Source organism: Lotus japonicus, chromosome 1 (genome assembly GCF_012489685.1).
Source record: "Lotus japonicus ecotype B-129 chromosome 1, LjGifu_v1.2".
Lineage (NCBI taxonomy): Eukaryota > Viridiplantae > Streptophyta > Magnoliopsida > Fabales > Fabaceae > Lotus > Lotus japonicus.
Genome location: NC_080041.1, coordinates 127,914,748 through 127,931,786, shown reverse-complemented (window position 1 = coordinate 127,931,786; position 17,039 = coordinate 127,914,748). Strand labels below are relative to the sequence as shown.

At 38.2% G+C, this 17,039-nt stretch overlaps 1 protein-coding gene across 1 annotated transcript; it reads right to left on the bottom strand.

The window, feature by feature from the left end:
* Positions 1–1,621: 1,621 nt before the first annotated feature.
* LOC130732653 (LOB domain-containing protein 29-like) lies at positions 1,622–3,000 on the bottom strand. Its single transcript, XM_057584662.1, has 2 exons — positions 2,653–3,000; positions 1,622–2,326 (listed from the first exon to the last, which is right to left on the bottom strand). Exons 1-2 carry the CDS (start codon positions 2,929–2,931, stop codon positions 1,937–1,939), a joined length of 669 nt encoding a protein of 222 aa, XP_057440645.1. The 5' UTR covers positions 2,932–3,000; the 3' UTR covers positions 1,622–1,936.
* Between the last annotated feature and the right edge of the window lie 14,039 nt (positions 3,001–17,039).

The following is a 17,039-nucleotide window of genomic DNA, read 5'->3' as shown; positions in this document are numbered from 1 at the left end:
AAATTATGAGCGGTTTAATTAGTTCCTCAATAATTTTTTGAGCAAATTGAACCAGGTACCATGGTTGCAACATGGGTTGGGGTGACCTTGTTCGGAACTACCATGGTACTTGGTTCTGCGGTTTTGATTAAGTCGTTTTAGTTAAGAGGAAACCCGCTTATCGTAGAAGCAACTGCTTTACGAGAATGCATCTCACTTGCTTGGGAATGTGGTTATAGGAAAGTTATATGGGAGGTGAGTTGTGCAGAATTGGTCTCTTCTCTTGAGGATCAGTTAGCCTAAGTTTTCTTCCAATCAATCCTAAATGACATTCGTCAGATATGCACATGCTTGGGAGAAATTGGAGGACTAGCATTCAGCTGATTTCAAGGAAATTGTAATGCCCCTGCAAACTTTTTGGCTAGATTGAGTGTCTGTTTGCTCAATCCTAGTAGTACTCGTTTCTTACTTGTCCCCCAACTTGATTTGGAGACTCTTATTTTGAGATGCTCCAGTTTATTTTTTTTTGTTAATTTCGGGACTTAAAGCGTCCAACTAACATCTCTCGAAGAGAGTATTACAAGAATCAAACCTAAGGAGAACGTAGCAAAAATCAAGAAGACTGTCATAGATCTTCATAGGCATTAGCAATGATAACCAATTTTTTGCAAGGACATCTGCCACTGAGTTAGCTTCGCGAAAGATGTGCTTCCAGGTAAAATTGGAGCACTAGTTCAGAAGTTCTTGCCTTAGATTTTTCACTTTCTCGTATTATTTTCCGAAGCATTAAAAAAACATTTTTACAAACTGAAATAATTTAAACACGCACTGCAAGCAGCCCATTTAAGAGCAGAAAATACACAGGATGCACCGAGGTAGTGTAAGATAAATTGTTGATTATAGATGTGAAATAGTAAGGAAATTAGAGATTGAAATATTTTCATCTCTAATTTTTGGCTAATCATCAGAAACAGAAACATATAAATTTATAAATGTGAATATATATATATATATATATATATATATATATATATATATATATCAGGCAAGAGGCACAACAGAGAAGTAAAAATCTCAGTCAGTTAGTTAAGTGTAAAAAAGAAGATTGGTTTCACACTAGCCAAACACAGCTAATATATATATGTTTCTTCAATATATAGCTTCTATAGAAATCAAGGAAACTAAGGTTCTGTAATTGTAATGAAATATGTAGAACTACAATAGCTTTTATAGCTAGTAGCTGAAAACACAGGTTAATTGGGGAAATATGAGGAAATGCACTGTTTCATAGATCAACCAGGCTTGTCTGCCCAGAAAAATTCATTCAGGGAGATATCTTGTGAGTAGCTAGGTGGGGCTAGCATATATACTTAATTAGTTGCATTAATTCCTCTGAGCAACATGTCCTCTCTGTATATATGTTCCCTTGCCTCCATCCTGGGGATTATTTATTTCCCATATATATAAGTACTTTACTCTATAGTATAGGGTTTCTGAATAAAAATATCAGCTACTTAGGGATTATCATCTTCTATAATTTATTCTAAGTTTTTGGCAATGCAAACCTATTTTATTTGAGAAAGTAAATGTCAGAAAAAGTATATTTGGTGACTCTATCTATTAGGTCAAAACTTAGCATATCTGGTAGATCCATAAACAACCCATTTTAGCTCATACAAAACCAGAGTATTCATCTCTAAAAATTACACCATTATTCTTCCAAATACAAATATTACACTAGATTAAACAAAAATATATATACTAGGTCCATTTCCATTGCAATTCATATATCAACACTTCTAGCTAGGCTTCCTAAGCTTATTTATGGCATCTGAAAAGTGCATTCTTTTTGCATAAATGTAGAAGTTATTCAAAATTGATAAAGTGCAATCTTCACCAATTCTTTCAAGCAGATTCAGATCTTTCCTGAAGCTTGTTGACTGTAACCAAAATCCACTTACTGAATGTTATGCACTTCATGAAAGGCCCATTGCTTTTGCATGTCATAGGACATGGAGCTACAACTCTCATCAAAGTTAGAAACTGAGATGCTTTCTTCCATGGTTAATCCTGAATTTTCATAGATCCCAACAAGGTTAGGGTCCAAGAGAGTAGTACTCCCATAATATTGTGTTGTTGAAGAATTGGTGGACAAGTTTGGAAGAAATTGAGGACCACCCATGTTGGAATTTTCCATCTGGAGCCAACTTTGAAGATCTTGGGGCAAAGTAAAATTAGTAGGTTTTCCAAGGTACTTCTCATTAGAGTTTTCAGCAGCTGAGGTATTAAGACATCTATGAGCTGCTTGTTCCCTGAGATAAGCCAGTTGTGTTTGTAAATTTACCACCTACAAAGATCAAAGCAAAAAGTGCATATGTTAGTCTCCTGATACTTAGACATTCAAATAGTTACGCATTCCACAGGCAACAAAGTTTTCTCTCTATCTCTCTTCTTATCGCTTCTCATCATATATATACATCAAATTTATTTCTCTTTATTCTCTTTCTTTTTAAGTTTGGGTGTTTGTGGGGTGTTTGCGCTATGCGAATATCCGAAACCTAATTTCTTTTACAATATAGTGACTCTGGTAATTAGCACAAACCAGCTAGGGTTTCAACTAAATAGTGAGATTGCTTTTGCTTGTAATTAACTCATCATGAAAGAGGAATAAACCTGTTGTTGAAGTGCAAAAATATGAGCAACACAACCATAAATTGGATCTTGAAGTCTAGCTTGAGCTTCATATGAGATGGTAACTGCAGCTTCACAACGATCACTCACAGGGATGTGAGCAAGGAGCTTTGAGACATTGCTTGCACCAAAGACCTTATGAATGGCTCCAAAATGAGTAGCACCTTGTTCATGGCAAAAGTAAGGTGCAAAAACACAACCTCTCACACACTTCCTCCTCAAGAATTTGCAGGCTCCACAGGGAGATCCAGAACCAGTCATGTTGGGGTTTGTTAGTCTTTTACTCTTTTAGAATTTTTGGTTGTTTCTGGCTCTATGCTATGCTTTGTGCAAATCATAATCATTCATCACCATCTTTATAAGCAAGAGGATGGGGGCGGTTTTGAATTATGAATTTTTAATTACATTAGGTTCCCTTAATGGCCTACATGGTTCATTATTTTTCCCCATATAAGACACTATCATCCCCCATGTACCAAATTTTTATTTGTCAGAAAATGAGATTCAATTGATCAACATTCTTATACGACAAATGAGCTAGCATTAGCCAAACCCATTTTGCTTGATGATTGGCTCTAGCTATTGTCTTTTCTCAATTTTCTGAAGAATATGTATAAAGGTGCCTTATACGTGATAGCCGCAAGTACACTTTCAATGACCACTTTTATATTTATTTATATACACTTGACCGAGAGAATATTATGGAAATTGAGGAAATATGTATAACTTTTGGTTAAAAAAATAATTGTTTACTGATTAAGAATTCATTTTTACAGCTTTACCTGAAGTAACTCATTTGTTAATTAATGCAGATGCTGATTTCTCATTATAAAAGCTTTTGATTGAAACTTGGAAGCAAGAACTATCTACCATTATGCGATCGAATAAGAATGCCCAACTGTTACCCAACATTACTAAATTTTTTTAAAATTAGTTAAGTTAGAAGAAACCCTCTTATTCAGCACAAGAGAAGGTTTCAGTAGAAAATTTGAAGACCTAACCCCAAGATGAGATAGAAGTGAATGGTTTTATTGCGCGCATATATAATAGGTGCCTGATGAATTCTATTGAATATAATATAGGGTCTAAGACCAACACAAGCATAAATTCACAAAGTTAATTTGTAGGGAATTCTTAAACGTCAAAAGTTTCAAGCTAGTATAAAGCCAAAGTGTTTAGGCCCACTTGAAGTCATACTCATGAATTGAAGTTGATTGTTAAAAGATTGAAGTATTCAAGGTTAAGGGACATAAGTTCAGGTTCGAATTGAAGGTGATTTCAAGAGAACAAGGTTCTCAAGGTCAAGCTGGATTCAAACTTCTAGGCTCATCCGATGTCATGCCAACCAAGAAGCATACCAAAGGTTCAAAGCACATCAAAGTCGTGAGGCACATCTAAAGTTCAAAGCACCTACAAGGAAAGAAGCACTTATCTACGCCTAAGAGCAAGTTACGTATTGACGTTCTAAAGTGGTTGTCATGTTTGAGCTTCATAGAGATGCCAAGTGTATGAATTTTGATCAGTTCTCACCGAAGCATTATTCTTCCAAGTTATCATCGGTTAAATTGTGTAGTTCGTCTTTACACGGCTTAAGTTCAATTTGAACACTAGAGGAAAACACACTTTTGGCAACCATTTTGATCTAGTTTGAACACTATCTAGAAAACAAAATAGAGTTTTCAAGGGTTTTTATAAGAACGTATCATTTCAGTTTGGACCATCAAGAGAAGTGCTAGGAGGTCCCTGGAGTGTTGCTTGATACTTCCCAATAATATTGTATAGAAGTGAATTAAAGTCTCATTTATCGCACCTAAGGAACTAAGGCATGAATAACTAATTCTAAAAGATGAGTTCATTGTTTAGGCGAATAAAGAGTTGGATTTTTTTGGTGGCAAGAAAGCAAGAGAGGGCAAATAATAAAAAGGAAAAATTATACCAAAGCGGCCCCAAGGTTAAAGTAGTAATATATAGATTCAGATCCTCCATTTTATGGTTTTTTTTTTGTATATCGAAAAATAAACAATAAAGAAAAGAAAACTACAAGGCTAACAAATCCCTAGCCAAGATGGGATCCACCTCCACAGGTGGAATATCCAAACGAAGCAACGCACACTGGCGAGTAGCCCCTAATCCGGCAAGACAATCCGCAACATCATTTACACTTCTCGGAATGTGCAAGAGCTGGACCTCCCAATCTTGCTGCAGCAAACTCCTGACCTCAACAAACTCAGCAGCGAGCTCATGAAAATCTATCTGATCCCCTTGCAGCGTATCAATAATTTCCAAGCAGTCAATTTCACACATAACAACCCGCATGCCACTCTCCCAAACTCCACTTTATGGTTTAAGTTTAACTAATGAATTCCATGATCGCCAATTATACTTCTCAAGCTGTCAAATTGGACAAAATCGTTGATCAATTGACAATCCTACCCCAAATCCATTATCTAAAGCAACTGCCATTAGAAGTGTTAGCTTGAAATAAGCATGGAGTGTTGAAAAGCTGAGGAGCGTTTCACAACCCAGCCTTTCCTAGACGAATTGGAAATACTTTTTTTTTTGGTCAATTCGAATTGGAAATACTAGAAAGTCTAATCCTAACACTCCGGACACAAGCAAGTTAAGAGCTAGTGACCCTCTTTTGCTTGATTATTTCTCAATTATGTAAATTAACACCTTCTTTCGGAGGCGAGCTAAATATTACGAATATACTACGTTTGATTTGGTCACAATATTGAATAAGTCTAGAGAGAAAATATAAATCAATAATGGAAATTAACTAATTAAATATGTAAAGCAATAAAGTGAGTTTCACATCATTTATTACATCGATGCTGCCACGGCCTCCACCGCTGCCATTTAAGTTCTGCAGCCGTCATTTTCACTGCACCACATTGTTGTTGCGTTTCCATTTAACATCAACAACATGCTCGAAATTATTTGGTTGAAAATGTGTCAGCTTACGATTAGACACTTTTTTTGTACAATATATCAATGTCAAATTTGTAGGTTGAGCTGTTGTTATAGGTTTAGTTGAATGAATATTTTAAGTGTATTATTTAGTTGATAATTATTAATGTGTGTTATTAATTGTAATATGAGTTAATTGTAAATCATGTGATTCTAATATGAATTATGAGTTTGAAAGCACATGAAATAACGATGTCTTGTATATTGAAACTGATGAAATTAAGAACTTCACCAAAATGATCAATTCATCTATTTTCATATCCAAGCGACACTGTTTCATTTTTAGAAAAACTCTCTTCTTAGCGTCAGCCAAATCCAATGCTATTGTGCCATTCCAGAGTCGGTTTAGAAGACCGATGCTAATTGGGCTCAATTAGCGTTGGTTTGTTTCTCCAATGAATTGTGTCGGCTTTGAGTTGGTCTCATCGATGCTCTGACTCTTTTTCAGCATGTTCTGCTTTTTGCTCTCTTTTTCATGTGATCTTCTACTTTTGTACTTTTTCACAAGAGACCTGCCTATTGCACAATTCTCGTGTAAAAAGCGAGTTTTGTTAAGGCAATGCAATATTTATGCAAAAAAAATTAGATAAAAAACATAAGAAAAACACTATAAATTAAAATATATGCTAATCAGTGCATCATATGTATCTTTCTACATGAGAGACAACCTTATTCCAATTAGAAACATCTGCATTATAGGTGCTAAAATGCTAATATCTCAGCATAATGTTTTTTCCTTCACGATACACGAAGTGAAGATAATACTGTGAAAATCATACAAGTCACCTAAACAAACCACTTGTTGGTAAGCTAAGTAAGGGACTCTAATATTCAACAACCCACATAAAAACAACAAATATGATAAGTTTATTATTCAAGGAAAAAGAGAAAAAATACACGTGTCTATGTAACACACACACCAAAACTGGGGTTTATGTCGAGATGTTCCTCTTTAGCGCCATATACAGTTCTTGGCAACTAAGCAGATTGCACCATTCATATAAACTGCAAAACAAGAAATACACGCTTTTATTTGGATACACTTTCAATTTACATTTTTGAAAGGAATCTAAATTGATAAATTGAAAGTGCATGTATCCAAATAAACGTGTGTATTCTTATAGGAATAAAATAGTTGAATGGGATGGAATTACTTTTACATCCAACACATCTATTTAATACTTGTATTGGCAATAAGATTATTTAAGACTTTATAATTACATATGCCATTTGAGTTCAATACAAATTTACGCAAATAATTACCTTCGTAGAGTAAAAGTTCAGTAATTTCGGGACACTTAGCCTCTCTACTCTAACACGCTAGTGGGCTGGGATTAGTGTTTACAATGAATTAACAGACACTGATTATGTTTCCAATGAATTGATTAGAAATTAAATATATGAAAAATGAATGATCATTCCAGGAGGATTCTTGTTCTGTAGTAATAATTGTTGTGTTAAGTACAGGTAATCAAAGTGTAAAGGGAGGCCTAATTAAACACGATGAAGTCACAGAAAAAAAGAAGCAGATTCCTAATAAAAATGAATGAAACAAACGATAGTGACACACTAGTTTTAGATCACATAGAAGCTAATTAAGAAGAGGAAATGTGATTAACAATTTGTGCTTTTCAGAAATTGAAATTGTTTAACCCTCGGAGGTCATGGTTTGTCGAGCAATACCGTATAATTAATTAATTATCAATTAATATCAAACATTATATTTCATTTGCAATTTTGAATGAATGTACTCTCAATTTCAAAACTTTTAGTCACTTCCTTGTGTCGAGTATAAGGACCAACATGTAGACCCACTCAAATGTGAATGGCCCCCACATACAATGCTGGCTAATAATGACATTCTAACAAAAAGCCACAAAACAAAATAAAGGAAAATGTTTTCCTAGACATTATTGTAATTTGTAAACTTTTTTTTTTGATGAATATTGTAATTTGTAAACTGATCACGAGTAAGAAAGAAAGAGAAAAGAAAAATAATAATTGATGTAATGCAATAAAAAATGGCAAATAGAAGAAAAAAAATATCATGGGTTTCTATGTATTGTAACTAAGTAAAACTAAGGGAGATATAGGCCTGTTTGAAAGTGTTTTCTGTTTTTTGTTTTTAAAAACTGTTTTGTAAAACCATTTTGAAAAACAGTTTTTCAGAACAAAACAAAAATAAAACTTGTTTGGTAATAGTAATTTGGAAACAGTTTTAAAGAAAAGAAAACCAAAAAACTTGTTTGATAGTTTTGTGAAGCCTACAGTGTCTCCCTTTTTAGGGGATGCACCGGTGTCCCCAAAAATTTCAATGTGAGATTACAAATTTGTCCCTTAATATTGTGGCGGTTTACAACCTACACTAGTTGGCTGCCAAAATTTTTAGCTTCTTCCTCTGCAGTTTCTTCTTTCTTTTCTTCTCCCTTCATCTGGGGTTCAGTTTTCTTGTGAATCAAAATACAAAACTCAACAATTTCATTTGACAGAACTAAATATGAGAGTGATTGGAACCAAAGCTACTGATGGAAAAATCAAAATCAACAAAAATTAAATCCAGTCATTGAAAGAGAACCCAGACAACATTTTTTTTTTTCAATAGAACACAAATGGTACAGATATTAACATAAAAATCAACTCAAGAGTCACAATCATAATGTTCCAGGCATGCATCAACGAGAATGTCACCGCTTAAAATCACAACGACATTAGAAATAGTCAAATTTTCCTCCAAAACCCTTGATACAATACCAAATAGTACATCGATTTTGCACCACAAACACGAAATTGGTATCAGAACCCAGACAGCATTGAAAATGAAAATAAGGTTTAGGGATACGAATTCTGAGGAAGCCATCATCACAAACTTGCTGAAGTTTTCAACTGCGTAGAAAAGAAACCATATAAAGAAAATAGATCTGGTTGGCACCTAAGAAGATGACGGTGGCAACTGGCAAAATAGACGAAAATGGCACCATCCAGAAACAGATCTGGATCAATAGATCTTGTACTTTCTAGATCTGTGCATTACAAAATAAGGCAAGAGGAGATCCCGAACCAAAAAATGAAACACGGATCTGGAATCATAGCTGAGGAAGAGGAAGGAAAGAACAAGGGCTCCGTGCATGTAGCACGCCGGCGATTTCAACACGGAGCAGAACATCGGTCTCACGTTGAGCACGGTGCCGCCACCTGGGTGAGATTTCCGGACTCGATCAAAGGGGTGCGGGGGTGGGTGATGGATGGTCGTGGGAGGTGGAAGTACTCAACGTTGTTGTTGCGTCATGGGCGAAAATGGACCAGGCTTGGACGGAGGAGGAAGGTGGCTGCTGTTGAGATTGGGTGGAAGATTTTTTTTTCATGGGGGCACCGGTGCATCCCCTAAAAAGGGAGACACTGTAGGCAAGTTTTGAAAAAAAAAGGAAAGGTCGCTTGGTTTATTCAATAGCTCTGATGATCAGTGCCAATCTATCAAAGAGAAGGTACCATTGTTGGGCTCAATAGTATACTAGATAATCAATATGCCTGTACCGCAACATTGACTCAAGAGCTAATTGAGTTGGACAATCAGATATTTTCATCTTTGATCTTAGGTGCTCATCTCCTCACCATTTTTTAACCAATGAAAACTCCAAAATTTCAAAAACTCATCATCACTTCTGATTTCATAAACAGTTGCTACCTTCTCTGTCAAATGTATGCATCTGTCACTTCTGATTTCATTGGTAGTTAGTTCATCCACAATATTCCTTGCCTCCTTGGTGTTCTTGTCAATGAAAACTAGTCATGATTAACCATTGTAAGTGTTCAATCAAACCAAAATGCACAATTGTTACAGCCGCACCCAACTTCTTTTTAATTATGACCCACATCAATTAGCCTTAAAATGAGACCACATAATTACGGGATTGCCATTAATGAAAAACACACTTCTCCGAATTTTGAGAAACAAAACTAAAAATAGAAAACAAAAACAACTTTAAGTTGTTTCCTATTTATTGCTTTAAAAACAGAAAAACAAAAAGTTGTTTTCAGAGCAGGTTGTTAAAAACACTTGTACCAAATAAGTTTTTTTGTTTTTTAATTTTTAAAAACAAAAAACTGTTTTTAAAAACAGAAATCAAACACACCTCTGTTTTGGAGGATATTTAGCAAAATAATATTTACACTCACAAACAATAATTTTTATATCTCTTTTTATTTGCTTGATGAGATCATATATCTGCTGCTGATTGCTAATACTAAAATTTCAAAAAATAAGCGAAGTAGTATTAAAGAGCTTAATATGCATAGTCAAAATAGAAAACATTGTAAATGTTTCAATTCAAATGAGGACCCATCTCCAATGCTAGTTTTTATCTCTTAGTTCTTAGCACTATTTATGTGGGCCCGTATTGCCACATGTGCTTAAGCAACACTCAAATAATTTTGCTCCAACCATGAGTTCTTAGTTCTTACCACTATTCATTTGGTCCCACTAACCACATTATTTATACTCTTTATTTTCATAAAGTAAAAAATAAACTCATAAAGTATAATAAAGTAATTTGGATGAGAGAGAAATAATTAATATTTTAAGGTAAGAACTTAAAAAGTAAAACTCCTCATATAAGAGCATCTCCAATGCAAGGTTCTTAGTTCTTATTTTGGAGTTAAGAACTAAGAACTAAGAACTTTACCATTGGAGGTGCTGACATGGACTCCTTAGTTCTTAAAAATAAGAACTCAGTTCTTATATAAGATGTTTTGCTTTTTGAGTTCTTAGCTTAAAATATTAATTATTTCTCTCTCATCCAAATTACTTTATTACTTTATGAGTTTTGTTTTATTACTTTATGGAAAAAAAAGTATAAATAATGTGGTTGGTGGGACCAAATGAATAGTAGTAAGAACTAAGAACTAAGAACTCATGATTGGAGCAAAATTACTTGAGAGTTGCTTAAACGCATGTGGCAATACGGGCCCACATGAATAGTGCTAAGAACTAAGAAATAAGAACTAGCATTGGAGATGCTCTAAGAATTGAGTTCTTATTTTTAAGAACTAAGAGCTCAATGTCAGCACCTCAAATGGTAAAGTTCTTAGTTCTTAGTTCTTAACTCAAATAAGAACTAAGAACATTGCATTGGAGAGACTCTTATGATCATTTTGAATTGTTAATATCAAGATTGGCCCAAGCGACAAACCCGAAGAGAAAGTCTTGGAAATACAGAGGGTCGATTAAGAGCATCTCCAATGCAAGTGTTCTGTACTAGGGCAAGCTTACACAAAAGAATGACAGAAAGTAAACCCTAGCAGAGCACTAAAATAGCAAAACTACCATAAAAGGAATATTCTCATTAATGCTGAAAAGTTGGTTTCGTACAAGTGGATGACCTCCCCTTTTATAGAGGGGGTGGTCATGATATGGACCTTTCCTATATTTGGGCCTGACAATCAGGGCCCAAATCCCTGTACATATAAGACAAATCCAAAGGAATCTTCCAACTGACTTGTGGGTCCATCATCTAAGGGAGGGCAATGAAGCTCGTTGTGTCGCACTTCCCGCCATGGCTATCTTCAATGGTTTATTGTTCATTTTGGGCGGGACATAATCTTTTTTATGTCCCGCCCAGTCCACATGCCCCCAAGACATGAGACTCGAGTAATGAGTCGAAATGTCTTCATCGTTACCTAGTAGTTCGCCTCTATTGTTTATTCGTTCATCGCCATTTTACTTTTGTTGTTACATCGCCATTTTCACGCTTCGCCACCTTTGTTTCCGTTTCAAAGATATGTCGCCTCTAATCATAACCGTCAATCACGTCTTTTCAACTGACGCACATATCCTTGTTTTCCGGGATTTCGTCATCATTTGTTATAAATGCAATTTTCAGTTGTGCGTCTCGAGGAGTAATGTCTTTTCGCTTCCTACCTTTTCGAATTTCGAATCCCACAATCCCACGATCTTCCCCCACTCATTCTCTCTCCTCCTTTCTCTCTATAAAAACCCCTTTTCACTTTTCATTTTTCACTTTCTCAAAACTTTTGTTCTGAAAATCTTTTCACCGCAGCTTTCATTCTCTTCTTTGAACTCCGGTAAACCTTTTCTTCCTCCGGCCGTCGTCATTGCGCGGTGCTCCCCTATTGCCGACGTTCTCCTTTCTCAAATCCATAGTTCTTCCCCTGGTTAGTTTTTCTCTTTCTTGAGATTCTTCGTTTACTTCTTTTTTTCTCTGATTCTGTTCATCTTCTTTCTTCTTTTTGTTTGTTCATCTTCTTTCTTCTTTTTATGAAACCGCCTCGCATGTCTTTACCAAACGCTAGCCTTTCTTCCCTAGAACTTTCTTCACCCTCCACGGAGGAGGAAGTTGTCGCCCCCTCTATAATTGAAATTCACTCCTCGCCTTCTACCCATGATGATTCCGGTCCCGCCGGATCTGTAGACTCAATTCTCTCCTCTAATGGAGATTTGTCTTCACCTGAATGGCGCTCTGACGTGCATTTAGTTGAAGATAAATGTCTGTTGCGTTCTATCTGGAGCAGCGTTGGGAGCATTAATTCGCTTCGAATATCTGCTTAAGGGTTCACGAAGATAAATCCCGCCACCTCGAATAATGAGGATCATCTGTTGAATGTCCTCCCATGTGGCGAAGATGACTGTGTTCTGTTGCGTAAAGAACCAGCCGATGAATCGCCCGATTTCTTCTTTGTTTATGGCTATTTCTTCTTAGACTTGAACATCAAACTTCCTTTCTCGCCGTTTATATGTCACGTTCTTTCTTTTCTGAATGTGGCGCCTTGCCAACTCCAGCCCAACGCCTGGGGTTTTCTCCGCTGCTTTGAAATTCTTTGTGAACACTTGAGTTTCACCCCAACCTATCCTTTGTTCTTCCTTTTCTATAAATCAGTCACCACTAAACCTACTTCTGTGAAATGGGTTCCACTTTTAGCCCGTAAGAACATGAGTCGGTTCACCGCCCTTAAAAGCCATTACAAAGTATGGCAGAAAAAATACTTTAAAGTTATGGAGTCGCCCGAAATAAAGAACTTGTTCCGAGATTCCGACAATAACCCTCTCTTCCCTTTTTACTGGACAAAGAACCCTCGCCGAAAAATATCCGTTTCATACGACGCCTTGGATGAATCTGAACAAGGCGTCGCCGATTACCTCCGCACACTACCAGTAATTTCTGGTCACGACTTGATTGAGGCGTCGAAATCCGGCACTTTAAACCAATTTTTTAGTAAGTTTATAATCTTTGCACGTAACTTGTTTTTCTTTTTGTTCATGTATCTCGTCTAATTGGTGTTTTCCATACAGCTACGATGGGAAAAAGCAAGATTGACGCGAACCCAATCAAGATGAAGGAATACCTCGCCCAGTCTGCTGCGGCGGCGAAGAAGAGGGCCGCCGAAACTGAGCAAAAGAAGAAGAATGAAGGTACTTCGGGTTCTGACAACGTCAGGGACCCTAAACGTCAAAGAACTTCAGGTGCTGCTGGTGGTAAGCCTCTCCACCAATCGACTCTCGATCCAAAAAGTCATCCGGCTGAGAAAAAGAAGGGACATGACAATGTCCCGCCCCTTCAACAAGATTCAAGCGCGCTAATCAACCGCCCACCAACTCCATTTAACCAAGCTGGCCCTAGCTCAGCCATTGGTGGCGAGGCTCCTCCCCCCTTGCTGAACTTGTCGGATCCTCACTTCAATGGGCTTGAATTCATGACCCGTACTTTTGACAACCGGATTCACAAGGACATTTCCGGTCAAGGCCCCCCCAACATTGCTTCCGTGGCGATCCATCACGCGCTCTCTGCCGCCAGTACTGTGGCGGGAATGGCTCAGTGCGTGAAGGAGTTGATATCGGCCAAGAACCGTTATGAAAAGAAGGCGGCTGATTATAAGACAGCCTATGAGCGGGCTAAAACTGATGCTGAGACTGCCAACAAAAAGCTGAAATCTGCCGAGGAGAAGTGTGCTAAGTTAACTGAAGACTTGACTGCTTCGGACCTGCTTCTTCAAAAGACCAAGTCTCTTAAAGAAGCCATAAATGACAAGCACACTGCCATTCAAGCCAAATATCAAAAGTTGGAGAAGAAACATGATCGCCTGAATGCTTCCATCATAGGGCGTGCTTCTCTTCAATATGCTCAAGGCTTTCTGGCGGCCAAAGAGCAGATCAGTGTGGTTGAGCCGGGCTTTGATCTTTCCCGCATTGGGTGGCTGAAGGAGATCAAGGATGGTCAAGTAGTTGGTGATGATGACATTAGCCTCGACCTCCTTCCCCAATTCGATGATGAGAGTGAGCCTGAAGAAGATGGCGAGGATGGGAATGAGCAGCACAAGAATGAGGATCAAGAGAAGGAAGATCCTCAAGCTGGGACAAGTCAGGGCAACAACGCCAACAACAAGAACCTGGCTTGAATTTGTTTTTATTTTATGAAGTTGAAATTTTTCTTTGGGCATTGCCCTGTCTTTTATTTTCATTCCCAATCATGTATGGGCGTCGCCCCCTTTTCCCTACTTTAAATGGATATCATCTTAAGTTCATTCGTTGTTTTAGTTGTTTCCAACTTTCGTTGTTACTTTAGTTTACATACCTTAGCCGATTTTTCGACGAGGCTTGGTTTCTAGTGGCCACTAGAATTGCCAAGGCTTTTAACTTTTGAAGGCGATACTCTCTTATTCCGAAAGGTTTACTCGCGGTATTGCATACCTTGATACGATTTGCATTGCATGAACTCGTAATATAAATTAAAAAATATATGCGATTCTGTTGAAATGATCTTTTCATTAATTTTCTTTCGTATGGGAACAATTGTCCCTTCATTACAAATGTCGCTTCATTAAAAACCTTTCCAAAGAAAGGGAAAAAGAGTGCGACTTCATTTACATTTGTTGTTTCTATTAACTAAAATACTGCTTTAGATGAGAGGCGTTCCATGTTCGTGGAACCTTTTGACCGCTTAGTTGTTCCAACTTATAAGCTCCTCCTCCAACGTCGCCTATAATCCTGTAAGGCCCGCCCCAATTGGGCGAAAGCTTGTTGTGCTTGTCAGGTATTGTGTTTTTTCGGAGCACTAAGTCTCCCACCCTCATTTTTCTTGGCACGACTTTTGTTGAGAATTTTCTTGCAACCTTCACTTTTCCCGCCTCATTCCTTATGTGTGCCTCCCGTTGTTCCTCTGACAACATAATTAGGTTTGCTATCAGATTTTCCCCGTTGTCATTCTCATTAAACCGAGCCACTCGCCAACTTTGGTTTTCTATTTCTACTGGGAGCATGGCGTCAGTCCCATAAGTTAGACGATTCGGGGTTTCCTTTGTGCTTGACTGTTCAGTGGTGTTGTATGCCCAAAGAACGCCTGGCAGTTCCTCCGCCCAAAGCCCTTTTGCTTCATCCAGTTTCTTCTTTAACCCTTTCAGGATAACCTTGTTAGCCGACTCAGCCTGCCCATTGGTTTGTGGATGTTCTACAGAGGCAAATCGCATCTCGATTCCCATTTCTGCACAGAATTCCCGGGTAACACTACTTGTGAATTGGGTTCCATTATCCATTACTAACGCCATGGGGACCCCAAATCTACAAACGATCCTTCGCCACAGGAAGTTCCTGACCTTGGCAGCTGTGATAGTTGCCACTGCCTCGGCTTCTATCCACTTAGTGAAGTAATCAACCGCCACGATGATATATTTCATTTGTGCCTTCGCCACAGGGAATGGTCCTAAGATATCAGTCCCCCACATGGCGAATGGCCAAGGCGCCATCATGGTTGTTAATTCTTCCGGTGGAGCCTTGTGTAAGTCAGAAAAGACTTGACATTTTTCACATTTCTTAACATACTCCAAACAATCCTTCTTCATTGTTGGCCAATAGAATCCTGCTCTTATCACTTTTACTGCCAAGGATCGCCCGCCTATATGACTAGAACACACACATTCGTGGACTTCCGTCATTACTCCGAGGGCGTCCTTGGTATCGACACATTTGAGCATAGGAGACATGATTCCCCGCCGATACAACTCACCATCCACCAGTGTGTAGAAACTGGCTTCCCTGCGTTTTGTTCTCGTGTTCAAATCATCCTCCTTTGGTGGGTTCTCTAAGAAGGTCTTAATTGATTCCATCCAAGGTAGCTCGCCCTCACTGACTGACTTTACAGCTTTCAACTTTATTTCTACCAAATCAATGCTCGGGCGAGGCAGGGTTTCTTGAATGACTGTTTGGTAGTTGCCCAATCTCCCTGTGCTTGCCAACTTCGCCAACACATCAGCCCTCTCATTTTGTCCCCTCGGGACATGTTCTATTTTGATTTCTTTGACCTCCATCATCAATCTGCACACCACTTCCAAATATTTGGAAAGTTGCGGATCCTTCACCTGGTACTCGCCTTTCACTTGTTTAACCACTAACTGCGAATCTCCTTTGATAAATAACTTCTGGACTCCCAACTCAATGGCCAACCTTAAGCCGGCAATCAGAGCCTCGTACTCAGATTGATTATTGCTCGCCTTGAACTCGAACTTGAGAGACTGTTCAATGATCATTTTATCTGGACTTTCAATTGTTATTCCCGCCCCATTTTCAGTGTTATTAGAGGATCCATCCACAGACAGGACCCATTCTCCTTGAGTCTTCTCTCCTTCAGTGGGTGTTACTTCCGCCACGAAGTCAATTAAACTCTGGACGGTGACTTGGCCCCTTGGCTCATATTGTATGTCATATTCTGATAGCTCAACTGACCAGCTAACCAATCGCCCTGATAAATCAGGCTTCTGAAGTACTTGCCTTAAGGGAACATCAGTTTTAACTTTGACTTGGAAACTTTGGAAGTAAGGTCTGAGGCGCCTTGCAGTTTTCAGAATCGCCAAAGCCGCCTTGGAAGTATGGCTCACGAAATATATAACTTTCTGCTTTTTTCCTTCTTCCTGGAGCAACACCGTACTTACCGCCTTGTCAGTAACCGCTAAATAGAGCACTAATGGAACGCCTGGTGTTGGCTTGGAGAGTACTGGTAATGTGGCCAATGTTTCTTTCAATTTGGTAAAAGCTTGTTCGCATTCCTCTGTCCACTGAAACTTTGAATTCTTTTTTAAACATGTGAAGAACGGGGCCGCTTTGTCACCCGCCATTGGCAAGAAACGTGACAAGGCGGCCATTCGCCCTATCAAACGCTGAACCTCCTTTACACTTGTTGGGCTTTTCATCTCCAAGATCGCCCTTCCCTTATCAGGGTTCACTTCTATTCCTCTTGATGTTAACATAAATCCCAAGAACTTTCCTCCCTGGATCCCAAAAGAACACTTCTCAGGATTCAACTTCATTTGATATGTTCTTAACTGAGCAAACGCTTCTTTGAGATCACCCCCATGATCACTAGCCCTGGCGGACTTTACGATCATGTCGTCCACATACA